This window comes from Tenrec ecaudatus, chromosome 16 (genome assembly GCF_050624435.1).
Source record: "Tenrec ecaudatus isolate mTenEca1 chromosome 16, mTenEca1.hap1, whole genome shotgun sequence".
NCBI classification, from domain to species: Eukaryota; Metazoa; Chordata; class Mammalia; order Afrosoricida; family Tenrecidae; genus Tenrec; species Tenrec ecaudatus.
This window is the reverse complement of record NC_134545.1, coordinates 78,865,550-78,879,953: the sequence shown is the minus strand read 5'-3', so window position 1 is coordinate 78,879,953 and position 14,404 is coordinate 78,865,550. Positions and strand designations below refer to the sequence as shown.

Genomic DNA, 14,404 nt, shown 5'->3' with positions numbered 1-14,404 from the left:
TGCCTGTCTGCAGAGTGTAGGCTGTTTTCCTTGTTCTCCAACACAAACTGCCAGCCGGTGCCTGGCAAGGGCCGTCTCCTCACACCCTGCATGCACCGTGGTGGGGGTGGGGGGCACTGGGCCTGTGCTTAGTACCCCAGACTGACATTTCAAACAGGACTTCCCATCGTGCCTCCCATGCTGAGAGTTACCAGAAGGTCTGAACAAGATCTGAGGCCAACATTGAAAGATGAGAATGTGAGGGTGGGTGATGGGAACTGGGAAGTTCCCTTCCCATTCCAATAACAGAGCCCAAACTCAACTGCTTTTGTTTGTCAATCCAACAGAATTGAGTCTAAGTATATTTCATCACGGGATATGGTCAGCCAGCTTGGCAAACTATGGTCACAATTGCCCTTAGAATTCATTGTGGGCCCCCACGCAATGGCCGGTGTGGTCCTGCAGGCAAAGTCACCTAAGGCCAAACCCAGGACTGTTGGGCCTAATCATTTCCACAATTGAAGGGGATTCTAGCAGTAGGCTCTGGGTAGTGCACATGGTTAAATGCTTGGCTACCCACCGAAAGGTTGGTGGGTCAAATCCACTCAGAGGTGCCTTGAAAGCAAAGCCTAACAATTCTCTTCCCAAAGACCACTGCACACGTGGGATGACCATGAATTGGAATCTTCTCAATGACAACTGTTTTTTTTAATGAATGATCCCAGGGAAGTTTGTATTTGGAGTCTTAGTTCCTTCTCTGTGAAAATGAGCTTATTCTACCCACTCCCGAGGCCAGCGGGAAGCAAAGAGCCCTGGTCAGGAAGGATGGACGAGCCAAGGCTTCAGGACACAGGGTCCCAAAGATGAAAGGCCAACATAGACCCGTGGCAATTTTGCGTGAAGTTAATTAGCCCTGGCACAAATCTACTATTTTGAGGTGCGCCGGTGTGCATTTATCAGGGGTGGAGAGAGCGTGAATTACTGGCCCTTTTGTTATTTTGGAAAGCTGAACTGCTTTTAGAAATAAGGGCTGGAATGTTCCATAGGAACTCGGAGCATGGGACACAGGGGCATGGTGCACACTCGTGGGCTATTTAAAAACCAGTCCTCTGGCTTGCCTCTGTGATTCTAAATGCGTGTAATCACATTACCCGGCAGCAGCCGGGAACTATTTCTATAACATTGTCCAGCATCTGCACTCGCTGTGGCTGGGTCCCTCCAGCAAACGCAAAGAGGAGATGAGCTAACTGATGAAGTTGGCCAAGCCCGCAATTCACTTGGTCACTACTAATGTCCATCTAGTGTCCGCAAAGGAGTCCTTCTGGCTAACTGACACTTCTCTGTGCATTTTATGGACTGATTTATTCAATTATCCTTAGCATGTCAAACAGGTACTTTTTAGACGAGCCTTGATTTATTTGTCAAAATCTGACAAATGAATGATCTAATCGTAATGTATCACCTCTCGGACACAGCAACATCCTATCCTCTGGAAGGAACCTGGAATGAGAGGGTTGCCCCTCTATGTGCCAAAGGGTCTGACACTGTCGAGTTTGGGGAATGCACCCACACTTACCCTAAGCACACCACTAGCTATCGACCAAATAGACAAACCTTTTAGGAATATTTTACTCAATTGTTACTCACTCAAAGACATCAGCCAGTGAGAGGGCATTAGCCAACATTGTTACATAATGTCAAACCACTTGGTTGGGTTTGTGAACTCAATGATAGCGTTAAACCGATTTGGTAATTCACATAAATCACATCACCATTTATGTGATGTTAAGCATTATATAAAAGTTACGTACAAAAATTTTAAATCCTACTCTCCTACTGTTTATGAAAGATGCCAAAAAAAAAAAAAAAGAAAGATGCCACCCTTTGGTATACCTTGACTCTTGGCAGGGGCTTTACCTAGGTACTCAAGGCTTCCCCAACTCTGACAGCACACATGTCCAAGTGCATATTATTACCTCCATTTTACAGGTGAGGAGATTGAGGTACAAGATGACAGTCCTAGTTTCTGGTGAGTGGTGGGGTGAAAATTTGACCCCTATTTTAAATCCATGATGTTTGCAAATGTGTATCGAACCCCTGCCCAACAGATCCATGGGAGTAAGGAAACAAAACCAAACCCAAACAAACAAAAAGTGTGGGTCCTGAGCCAGGGAGCAACGATATCCGGAGCTCAGTTGATGGGCTAAATTGTCTGGTTGCCACCTGGAGTCACGTCCGCAAGACCCAGTCTGTGCCTGACACCTGAGTACCAGTGACCTCTTGGCCCAGTGCGGTGTCAGCTGTAAGAACTAGACCTCCAATGCCAAACCTGATACATCAGAACAAATTATACATGGTCCGTTATAGCTGTAGAGAGCTCTGATTTCTTAGTCAAATATTATCTTTTTGAATATTTTCAGGCCCAGACTTGACTGTGTGATTCCCTCGTGGCCAACTAAAAACACAGCACAGACGTGTCCTTTGCACTAAGCTATATTAATATTTTCTTTCCTTTTTTGTAAGGGGACTAGTTATACATTAGATGAGATTTAAAAAGGCAGCCTTTTGAGAATTAATATTTGAAAGGATTACCTAGAAAGAACTGAGGCTCCACCCCCGGCCCCTTACCACCGCCCCCAGCCCTCTCACCCCCCATGTAAATCATATGAAGTAGCAGCCTGTCCCACATCCCAGGAGACAACATCTTGAGCGCATATGTTATGCTGGGTTCTGTATTGACTAATTCGAAAGCTCCAGGGCAAAATAACTCAAGTCCCCCTGTGTCAAAAATGAAACTAAAATTGTGGAATGGCATTGGGGTCCTTGTCCCCACATTCCAACAACTTCATAAAATAGCCACGGGAGCAGGTAACATCACAGGTTAGCAAATTGACCATTGCAAGAATCAACCTGTTCTGTTGGATTCGAGTCGCCAACAAACACAGCCACCTCTCACTCTCTCGTTACTAACCCCCCCCTTTAAGATCCTATCACATTTGACAACATTCCTATGGAGACCATTAACTAGCGGGCTTATCCAAATATATGCTATAGTATAAATAGTCATGATATAAATATTTCTCACAAGAGCTGCAGCGATGGTGTGAATAAAAAACTCCCTTCTGAGATTTCAGTAAAACCAGATCTCACGAAGGATCTGTAAGAAAACAAAAAGAAAACAAGGAACAAACATACACACACGGAGAGACACACACACACACACACACACGGAACAGAACAAACACACAGAACAAACCTTCTGTTAATCCGGTTTAGCATAACATTCATTATTTTGACACTATTTTATGAAGTACAGTCCTGTCCCTTCCCCGGTGAAGTGGGAGAGATGAATCGGCTACAGGTTTCTCATTAATGTTCGGGGGGGGGAGGGAGTGGGAATCTAAGCATGTTCAGTAGCAGCTAATCAGAAAAGGAAAAAAAAAATTCAATACAGCAAAAGGTTAACACTGTCAGATGGCCAGGCATGCAAGAGCGATTTCCACGGCATTCTCCCAAGACATGCAAAGCCCCAAACACACCAGCCTGAATTCTTAAATCATAAATCAGATATACCCCAACGCTTACGGGCCTTACAGTGAGATCACATCAGGAGGCACGGTGCGTGGGATGGACCTGGCGTTCTCACATAAAGCGTTATCTTTGGTACAAGTACACACGGCAGGGCACTTGGACTTGGCCGGTTTCTTCCCCTCCGTCAGCAAGAGCGCAGATAAGAGACATAACACATAAGCAATTCTTTTCAGGGGGACGCAGGCAGTTCCCATCCTTCGACTTCTCCCTGATTCCATGCAGCCGACAGAAGATTCCCAAACATGAACTGGGCTTCTGGAATTCAGACGGTGGCTCGTCTGGTCACATCGGAGTCCCCCCTCTTCCTTGGCCACTGTCTGTCTGCTCTTCAAAACAGGGACCTGCCGCGGATCCCTGCGCTGCTCCCCGCGGCTCGGCTGGAGCCCCGCGCTGCTCGGGGAAGGGACCTGCGAGGTGCTGCGCGATGGGAGCGGTCCAGCTGCCGGGGCAGAGCGCAGGCTTGCATCACCACGAAAGCACTGAGCGCAGAGCAGCCTTCGAAGGCAAAGCGAAGTGATGCAACAGAAAATAAACAGCTCGCTGCTTTCACCGGGAGGCCCTTTAATTGTTACCAAAAATAGGACGGCATTATGGCTTATGAGTGGGTGGGTGGGCGGGTGGGTGGAAGCAGTCATCTTGTATCGGAGCTCGGCAATCTCAGAGACCTCTGGGAATTGGCTTTTCGTGTCGCAAACAGCCGAGTACGGAAAAACTCGCTTGAGAGTCAGCCCTGGCTGTGGGGAGGAAGGGGACGGGGGAGTGCGGGGGGAGGGGGATTAAGTTAAATTAAACTCTCCATCACATTCGGCTCCAACCTGGCTGTTTCTTGGGAGTCCACCTGACGGATGTCATCGCAGAGGATGGGACTTTCAGGGACCCCGGTGTGTCACTTGGCTGACATTTCTCACCTGGGATGAGTTATAGATTTCCCCCTCCCCATCCACCCACCCATGAACACACAGACACACATGTGTTATCTGTGCCCTCCTGGCATGAGGGGTGGAAACAGACTCTGGTGGTTCTGGGTCCCCACATCCCTTCCTCAGTGGGAGCACTAGCCACGAGGTACCTCCCTGCCAGCGGGAGGCAGCCAACCTTGGCTACCTGGGCGTGAACTGCCCTGGCTCAGCCCAAGAGCTCGCTCTGATAGAGTGAGAACAGCAGGGCATGGAGATCCTTGGACCTGATGTGGAGTTCTAGTTCTGCCATGGACTAGCTGAGGAGAGCCCTGGGTCTGTCTCCGTCTGCAGAATGGGATGCTGGTTCCATCCTGATCAGGAAAATGCTGGCCCCAGCCAGGTGCTGCGGTGGCGCTCCCGTGTGTGTCAGAGTAGAACTGCACTCTAGAGGGTTCCCAAGGGCTGGCATTTGGAAGTAGGCCGCCAGGACTTTCTTCTACGGTGCCTCAGGAAATGTCAACCTTCCAGTTAGCAGCCAAGTGTGTCCATTACCTAGTGGTGCCAAAAAAGAACCCCTCTAAACAAAACAAAGCCACAAACGAAAAATACCCCAGCTGATGGCAACTTGACTTTGACTCAGGGTAGGTTAAGTGAATGCAATAGGGATGAAGAAGTAAATGCATTCATTCGGTGGAGGAAAAGAAGGGGTGGGGGCCTGGAACTGGAGAAGGGTATGTCCCAGAGGGTGGGATGGCACTTACGGGGGAGAAAGAGGAGGACAACAGACCCCGGACCCATCCTTCAGGCTGGCACAGTTGGCCAGGAGATGTCAGTCCGCAGTTGTCTCTCTTTCAGTTCCTTGCACTGCAAGTGTTACGGGAATGTTTGAGTCAAAGCATGATGTTAATGGACTGCCGCACAACCCTTTCCTTCTCTCAGCAGGCTTGCGAGCTCTGCCAGCCAAGGCAGTGGCCGGCATGCCCATCCTGTTTGTTCTGTCTGTTTATCCCACGTGACTGCGAATGCCAGGCGGGCAGAGACCCTGTGGTGAGCCAGGTGCTCCCGCAATGTCTCATGTGAGCAGCAGAGTTCAGCCCTCTCATCATGACCAAAATGCTCATCCCATCGCACTTCAAACTGCAGCTCAGAATTACGATGAAGAGACTGGATGAGTCTAGGAAGTAATGGCTGAGCTGAGATTCAAGGTGAAGGGAAAAACTGGTCCCATTGATTCAGACTCATAGCAAGCGAGCCAGGGCTGCAGTCTTTATTGAAGCAGACTGTCATACCTTTCTTCTGCAGAGCGGTTGGGGGATTCAAACCACCGACCTTTGGCATTGAGCTTTCACTACGCTGGCACCCGGAGATCAGGAGGCCTAAACTGGGCACGTGGAACTTGATGAAAGTGGGCCTGTCAGAAGGAACAGCATCCGCAAAGGCTGACCTTGGTTTGAGAGCCATGCATGCCAGCGGAGTGATTAAACTGGGTTGTGTTTCCAAAGGACCAGTAAATGCTAATCGGTGAATAATTATCTAAAGGTTTGTAACTATGCTGCTTGTTTATACAGACAGCCAAAAAAAAAAAAAAAGCCCAACTCAGTCCACAAGAAGGAAGGCATTTAAAATGGATTTTCCTAACGCTCCATCGTCAAGGTTGCCATGGAGCGGGACCTGGGAGGACAGGATTGTATTTTCGGAATTCACCACCTATGGGTAATCCTCATTTGAAACAGTAGAAGCATTCCTCCAAAATTGGCTGCAAGTCAGATTTTTGTGAATTGAATCTTGCTTCAAATGCACAGTGGAAATTGGCTTCACAGGAGTGTGATGTGGTGCAAATTTTTAGAGAAGCCCGTATAATAAGCAAACAGCTGCGCTGGTGGCACCGTGATTACACATTGGACTGCTAACTGCATGGTCAGCAGTTTGAAACCACCTGGAGACTCTGGAGAAAGACAGGGATGTCCATTCCTGTGAAGAGGTACAGCCTTGGAAACTCACAGGGACAGTTCTACTGTACCCTACAGAGTGGCCGTGAGTCAGAACTGACTTGATGGTAGTGGGTTTGGTTTCGGTAGAAGCCAACAAACACCCTCTGCATTGGCTTGCAAGTAAGGGGACTTGTGACTACAAAATTAAACAGGCATTTCTGAGATGTCAAACCCAGCCCCACATATTACAGATGAGGAAACTGATGGGTCACACTAGCATCAGAGTCTCCACGCTCACTGTGGGGTTGGCCCTCTGGCAGTTACTTGGTTAAACAGCTAGGATAATTCAGCCCCTACATTCCACTCCCAAATGCATCAAATGATCAGGGCTGCGCTGCTCGCCCTTGCCTTTTGTGAGATGCCCAAGGAAGGTTGAACATTCTTTCTGTTTGACATGGTCAAGCGGGCAGGGCAAGTGGACGAGCCAAAGAAACCCCGTCCATGCTATTCACGGGGCAGCTGCACTTAGCTGACAGCGCAATGTGTCAGTCCAAGTAACAAGAGGTCCCCTGGGCCAAAAAAAGAAGGAAAAACCCCATCTTAAGACAAATTACAATGGGCATTCCTAAGTGACAGTAAACCTTTCTCTTGGTCTTTGGCATTTCTAGCTCAGATTTGAATTCCTTGCTCCATTGCAATACCCACAAAGATGGCAAACATTTAACTGTGTAAAGTGGGGTGCAGATAGCCTTTTTAAACAAGGACTAACTTCCCCCTGGCTCTGGGGTTGGATCTGAGGAGGAGAGCTGAAGAGGAGAGCAGGTTGGAGATCAGAGTCTTGAGGGGCCTGAACAGGGGCTTTCCTGCTGCTAGTGCCTCCTTCTCTGAGAGATCCTTGGGGGTCACAGAGAGGGTGCTGGAAGGGATTTCTGGAAGCTTAGGGGTTTCTAACAACTTGGAAACCTTTAGATAAGACTTGGCAATTCACCTATAGGTTATAGCGGGGGCCCTGGAAGAAGGGAGGGAAGCAGAGCTGGACGGAGACCCAGGGGAGCTAGGGGCCCAGCTAAGGCGGGCTCCAGGCCCAGTCCAAGCTGTCAAGGAGTGGCTGAGCAGGGTCCAGGATCGCCTCTGCCCTCTGCCAGGGCTATGTGCCTGGGCTCTTAGTTAGCCTTGTTAAACTACAGCCATCTCTGTGAAATGGGGGCAATAATATTGCCTATCACACAGAGTGGCTTCCAGAATGACATGAGAGAATGTGTCCAACGTGCTTGGCATAGAGTCCAATTCAGGGAAAAGGTTTAATAGCAGGTTGTCATTGTTGACGTCATCATCTTGGTGGCAACAGGGTTGCCATTCTGAACGTACGACTCTTGGTCCACGGGAGCGACGTTCAGGGATGGAAATGGGCTTAGCTTCAGCCCAGGTTCACTCTAGGAAGCAGGCGTTTCTGGGCATGATGACAGCCCCTGGTCTTGCCAAGAGGCTTGTTTACACGATGGAGCCAAGGAGCCTCCTGGGAGGGGAGGAACTCACCATCGGGTGAGACTGGGGACACTGACGTTTGGTCTAAGGACACGCTCCTCACCATAGAGGTCCCGGCACGTTGCTATGGAGTCAGCAAACCTTTCTTCCCCAGCACCACTGGGTGGGTTTGGACTGCCAGCCAACCTGGCAAAGGCGTTGTGCCTGCCAGGGACCCAGGACCAGGTCCCACGCTGCAGAAAAGGAAGCAGGTAGTGTATACAGGATGCAGGTATTTTTCAGTCCGTTCATCTTGACCATCCATACGGGGATCCACAGAGTTTGCTCTTGAACCTTATACAAATTGTGTGGGGAGACGGGTGGCGGGGGGGGGGGTGCTTTCTCTACTTTTTTAGGTACCATCGCCTGTGAGATTCGGTGCTGGGAAGGCCATGCACAGGGCCTGCTGTCAGGATTTGAGATGGAGGGTGTCCAGGCCTGCAATTCAGACACCGACCATGTCCCTGGATTTTCCACCAACCTTTCCCGGCTCGGCAGCAGTGACAAACGTGCAGACATCAGATTAGCTGGCAGCCGACCCCAGTGGGCAGCATTCGCAGAAAAGGAAAATAAGAGAGATGGTGGGATGCTTGGGAGCACTCGGGAGGACTGGCAGGGGGTCTCTGAGGGGGGCTGCAGGTTCTGGAAGAGCAGATGAGAGCAGAGGGAGGGAGGAACAGCCTGATGAGGATCCCAGCTACCCCCCTCCTGCCCCCAGGCTTGTGTGGCCTAGGAAACACACATGTGGAAGTAAACAATCATGAGGAGCCACGGAAGATCAAACTTGGCCCTGCTCCCATTCACAAACACTCCGACATGCAACGGGTGTCATGTTAAGTAGCGTTCCCACTACAGCAGAGGGTGTGAGACTGCGACTCTGACGCAGCTGAGGGTTGGGAAATCAGGTTAGTGGACTACGGGCTGAAGAGAACATGACACTGGTTAGGATACAGCCTCTTGAGTGCACTGTCCCCGTAAGGGTAAGTATTGCCATCAGGATCCCTGGTTTTCCATGCCCTGTGTGTCTTTGTGGGCAGGACTGTGATGTAAAAATGGGGTTCTTATGGTGGGGTTAGGACCAAAGAGGAAAAGAGAAAGAGAGAGAGAGAGAGAGAGGAGTCAAACAACAGAAGAAAAAAGACAGCCCTGCATTGGAGATGCATGAGATCCTCACTTCCCCCAGGAGGCTGAGCCGCCGCAGGAATGTGCTGGCCGCTGTTCCGATAAAAGCAGCTCCTGCTGGACGGGAGCCGTCCCACCTGTCCTGCTCTGGACTAGCTGCAAGACCTGGGCAGAATGCCTGGCTTCTCCATGACTCGTCTTCCACATCGATGAAGTAGAAATAATCGTTTTTTGTGCAGAGTTGATATTAACATTCGTGACAATAGGCATTTAACTACTGATGGTTCTTCCAGAATTAGTAAGGAGGGGTGCATGTGGGAGAATGAGCAGCGGGGGTTGGGGGAGGGGGGATGTGGTGATGAGCAGAGGGGCCGACATTAAAGATGAGCTGACTAGCGGGGGCGTTATTTAGAACTCTGGTAGCAACGGCATGGACTCTGCCAACCAAGCATAAGGACCTTGTTGCCATGGTGATAGTGACCCCAGCATCTAAGGGAGAACTGGAGAGGCGGCCTTCAGAAAGACCTGCAGGAACTTGGGGATCTAAGTGTACAATGCCTTCGGGTCACCCCACGCCTGCCAGCTCTAGTCCTGTGTCTCTCTCCAGAGCAGTGAGTGGTTCTCAACCTTCCTCAGGCCACCACCCTTTCATACAGTTCCTCATGTTGTGGTGACCCCCAACCATAAAGTTATCTTCATTGCTACTTCATCACTGTCATTGTTACCGTTATGAATCGTCATGTCAATATCTGATATGAAGGATGTATTTTCATTGTGACAAATTGAACATAATTAAAGCATAGCAATTCCTCACAAAACAACCTCATTATATATTGTGAAACATTTATTTCTAATGCAAATCAATGCGATTTTGTCTCAAAGCATGGGCAATAGTCTCCACGCCAGGTACTCGTATGTGGGTGTATTTGCCTGTGGGCGGACCCGCCTGGAGACGAGAGGAGAGGTGTCTCCGGTCCTCAGACCGTTGGAAATAAGCTGCATGGAACGCACGGTACCCACAGGGTTGCACACAGGAAACGTGGCTGCGGCTACCAGCGGCTGAGCAGATGGGCACTGGGCCGGCAGAGCCAAAGGACGCCCCTGTAGGAAGAGTGCCCGGATCATCAGCGGACCTCATTTTCCCTCTGTCACAGCCCATTGCCCAGACCCAACGTCAAGGTTTTTCCCAAGAAAGGCCCAGAAGGCAGTTTGGACGACCAGTCACGCACAATTTCTTTCAAAGGACAGCAAAACTTTGGTGCCAGGAGTATGGATCTTTAATTTAGGGATTTCCGATTCTTATGGTCCAAGAATATAGAACAGTGCCCTCCTCAAGAATATTGAATTTAGGAGGCACTGAAAGGAAAGCTGATACTTGGAGAATGCCGCACACAGACCAGCTGCTGTCCTGAACCATTGATGGTCATTCATGTAATCCTCGTCACAACCATGTGGGATCTCACTGCCCTCTGGTCCTTTCTGCCTATGAGGCAGAGTAAAACTGCCCTGGCGGGTGTCTGAGCCTGTAAATCTTTATGGGTGGAGAAAGCCTCCTCTTTCTGGTGGTTTCGAACTGCTGAAGTTCCAGTTGACAGCCCCACATGTAACTCAGTAGGCCACCAGGCTTCCTTTCCCATGAGACAGATGACATTATTGTTGTTGCTGTTATTTCTACTCTATTTATAGAAAAGGAAATTGCGGCTCCAATGGTTAAGCAGCTCGCCCAGTGTCCTTCAGCTGGTGGTCAGTGGTAGCTCTGATGTGCACAGTATTAACCACAACTAGACGCAGACTCTCCGAAGGGCTGCCTGGGATGTGAGATTACTTTAGTTCTATGTGGCATGGGGTTGCACTACAGTTCCCAGCATGCCCCTGGGCTAGCTATCATTTAACTCCTTCCTCACCAAAAGTTCCTTACTGCCTTAGATAAGGTTTTTTGAATAGCAAACGAGGCAAAATCTGCTCTCTCTAAAGAATAATTTTTAAAATGAGGCAATTAGTTTATCCAACCTTTGGTGACCCAGTCCAATAAACAACCAGAACTTTAGACTTGGTCCTTTCCAGATGCACAATATCCTTCATAGCCCACATCAGAAGGCTTCTATCGAGAAACCCCACGAAGGGAACTGGACTGTACCTTAAATTTACCTAAAGCAGGGTGAAGACTCTGGTATGTTCCCTTGAACATCAGGCTAAAATCCCCTCTTGTGAGAAGAAGCTGCAAACTGCGAGCCCACGGTTATGGATTCAGAGGTCATTGGTTCAGATCTCCTGCTTTGAGGGTGCCCAAGGAACAACAGCTGGGCACTCCCATCTACTTGCTAGTTTTCATGCTCCCTTCGCTAGTTTCTGATATTTCTTAGTCTAGCAGGCATGGTTCTGTCTCTGTGAATAGACGCAACATAAAGTTTTGCCCTATTTCCAGTCTTCACTGCTTGCATAAATAGTATCTAGTCACTTGAGTTTTTTATCTGTATAGGTCAACAATCCATGTAGTTTGGCCTAAAAAGCTGCCCAACACATGCATAATTGCTTTTCTTAAAAAAATATTTGAAATTCTACAACACTGACTGAATTAATGATTCTATCAGTAGAATTACCATATGCCCCATGGGGGAAGTTTTATAATATGTCCAATAAAAGGGTAACGATGTTTCTAAAGTGGACCAGGGACATATTTAAATCATAGATTCAATTTGAGCTCACACTTAACTGTAGCCCCAATATACAAACAATTATTTCTTATGATGTGACCCCACTTGACATTTGCCCTCATCAAGAGATCACTGGACATATGGGTGCTATGGTGATATCTGACCGGGCCCTGGGGGTGCGGTGGTTATGCACTGGGCTGGAACCCCACATGGTAAGCAATTCAAAACCATTAGCACCTCTGCGGGAGAAAGACGGGCTCTCTACTCCCACTAAGAGCTACAGTCTCAGAAACCCACAGGGGGTAAGCTATGTGTCAACACTGACTCCGTGGCAGTGAGTCTGACTTGGTTTACAGTGAAAGGTGGTGAAGAAATCCTGTCGTGTTCAGCTATCAGAAAGAATAGCATCTGGGGTCTTACAAGTTCGTGGCTCTCTAAGTGAGGTGCCAGCTCAGCCCGCATGGAAGACGCACACCAGGCTGTGCGATCCATGAGAGTGAAGAGTGAAGGGTGGGACGAGGGAAGAGCATCCGGAGCTGAGATTCTGAGCATCCAGTCCGCAGAAGGCGATGGGGGCCGGAATTAAGCCTCTGATGAATTCGTCCCTCTGACAACTGGCCAGGGGTGCGAACAGCCTTGCTGTCACACAGAGTGCGGTGGGAAGTGGACAAACAACGAATGCAGAGCAGAAGAACATTTCTCCAACTGATTGTGGCGATGACTGCATGACTTAAAATATACTTAAGTTTAAACTTTCAATATGCTATAAGTTAAATTGTGTGAAGGGTGAATTATATGCCAATAAAACTCTTAAAATTTAAAAATACATTTTAAGCTTGGATATTAACAAAAATTAAATTCATTAATGCAGATATAAATGAGAATAGATTGCGCGGAGAGTGATATCCCCTATTTTCAGATATCTCCATTTAAAGGAACATTAGATATTGCCAGACGAAAGGTTTTGTGGTTCTTTTTTTAATTTAGGAATGTGTGCTGTGAAAAATGTCTATAAATATGGGCGCCTAGAATGCCAATTCTCAAACACAGCATCTCTCTGTAACCACCTAGGAAAAATAAAAAAACAAAACACTTAGTGCCTATGTCACCCCCTGAGATTTCATTGGGCTGGACCTGAAGGGCCATTGAGAATTTGTAAAGCGCCCGTGAAATTGGAATGTGCAGTCGAATTCCAAAACCCTTGCTTTAAAGGGTGAAAGAAAGGCCTTGGATCAGCTTCCCTGAAAATGACCGACCAGGACCCTGTTGGAGCAGTTCCACTGCAGAACACGTGCAAGGGCCGTGGGAATGGAACTGGCTATTGGAAGGCTGGACCTTTTTTCCTCAAGTGATGATGCCCGTGGACCTTGATCTTCTTTCCCTCCAAGGGGTGAGAGACTGAGCTTCCTCAAGGTTTGGAACCCGGTCCAGAGTTGATTCTGGACAAAGGGTGGGGGTTGGGGGGTTGTTGAAAGTAGGGGAGAGATTAATTAGGTGGGTCATGGAGGTGAATCAAATTGTGAAAAACTCAAGAAAGTGTTTAAGGAAAAAGGGGAGGAGACAAGATGGACTCACAAAGCAATGATGCTCAGTCCTGGAGACACATTAGGATCACTGGAGACAGGTTCAAAAGAACACAAATGGTGGGGCTTGACCCAAGACTAGTTGAATTAGACTCTCAGAGGATACATTCCAGTCCTGAAGAACACCGGGTGTGATAAGAAACAGCCCAGAACAGTGTCTTCTCATCAGTCACATCAGTATCACCTTGTAACTTGTGAGAAATATAAATTCTCGGGTCCCACCCTCATTCTCTCGTTGGCAGCAGGTCAATTCTGACTCACAGTGACCCTGTGGGATGGAGGAGAACTGCCCCTGTGGGGTTCCGAGACTGGAACTCTTTATGGAAGTGGAAGGCCTCACCTCTCTTCCACAAAGCAGCTAGTGGTTTTGAACCGCTGACCTTGCAGTTGAACAACTCAACTTGTAACCCAGTACACCAGGAGGGCTCCTGCGGGACACAAGCTTTGGGATGGAAGCCAGCATCTGTGTTTTAACGAGGTTTTCGGAGACTCCGATGGTAGGTTCAAGTTTGAGAAACTCATTAGTGGCCCCCAATGAGCTTCTCCTTCTAGGACTCATACCTCCCCCCCCATCAGAAATGGAAAATTTTAAAAAATTGCAGCCTGAAACAGATGTAGCCCAGCCCAGGATGTTTACGCTCCAAGAAGCAGCCTAGCCTACCTACAGTATCGTTTGGCAGACCACTGGGGCCAAACTGACCTTGAATGTAGAACTTACTTTGTTAGACTTAAAAACTGTTGTTTCACTTTTCTGAGAATGCTTTGCCAGTTTCACACAAGAACTTGCCTTCCCCCTCCCCTTGCTTGGCAAGACGCCCCACAAGGAAGTATAATAACTTCCCTTTGAAGCTGTTCGGGCTCTCGCCTTACAGACTGAGCCTGCCTCAGTTGCTGGGGAGGGCCCAGATTCGAATCTGTCTGAATAAAGCTTTACTGTTTCCATCTCTGTTTCAGTGAGTGGTCTGGGTGAGGGTCTCGCTTGCTAACACATGCTGGCTCTTCTGTCTTGATAGCTGTAGGTCCCTCTGACCTGTGCTTGCTTGATTAATCTATCTAAAAAAGGGTTGATTTAGGATATAACCTAATCCTGTACATTGTATCCTGCTTCCCTACCACAAGTG

At 48.5% G+C, this 14,404-nt stretch overlaps 1 protein-coding gene across 2 annotated transcripts in view; it reads right to left on the bottom strand.

Moving 5' to 3' along the window:
* The window catches only part of LGI1 (leucine rich glioma inactivated 1), an 84,424-nt gene that overhangs the window by 37,684 nt on the left and 32,336 nt on the right, over window positions 1-14,404 (bottom strand). The window contains exons 1-2 of one of the 2 annotated variants that reach the window (XM_075533780.1): window positions 3,574-3,857; window positions 3,065-3,136 (exon numbers count right to left, since the gene is read on the bottom strand). The exons of the other annotated variant lie outside the window; for it this stretch is intronic. Coding sequence (XP_075389895.1) covers window positions 3,065-3,136; window positions 3,574-3,788 — 287 coding nt within the window. The 5' untranslated portion in view covers window positions 3,789-3,857. Of the gene's footprint in view, window positions 1-3,064; window positions 3,137-3,573; window positions 3,858-14,404 lie in introns of those variants that run through there. 2 annotated transcript variants of the gene reach the window in all.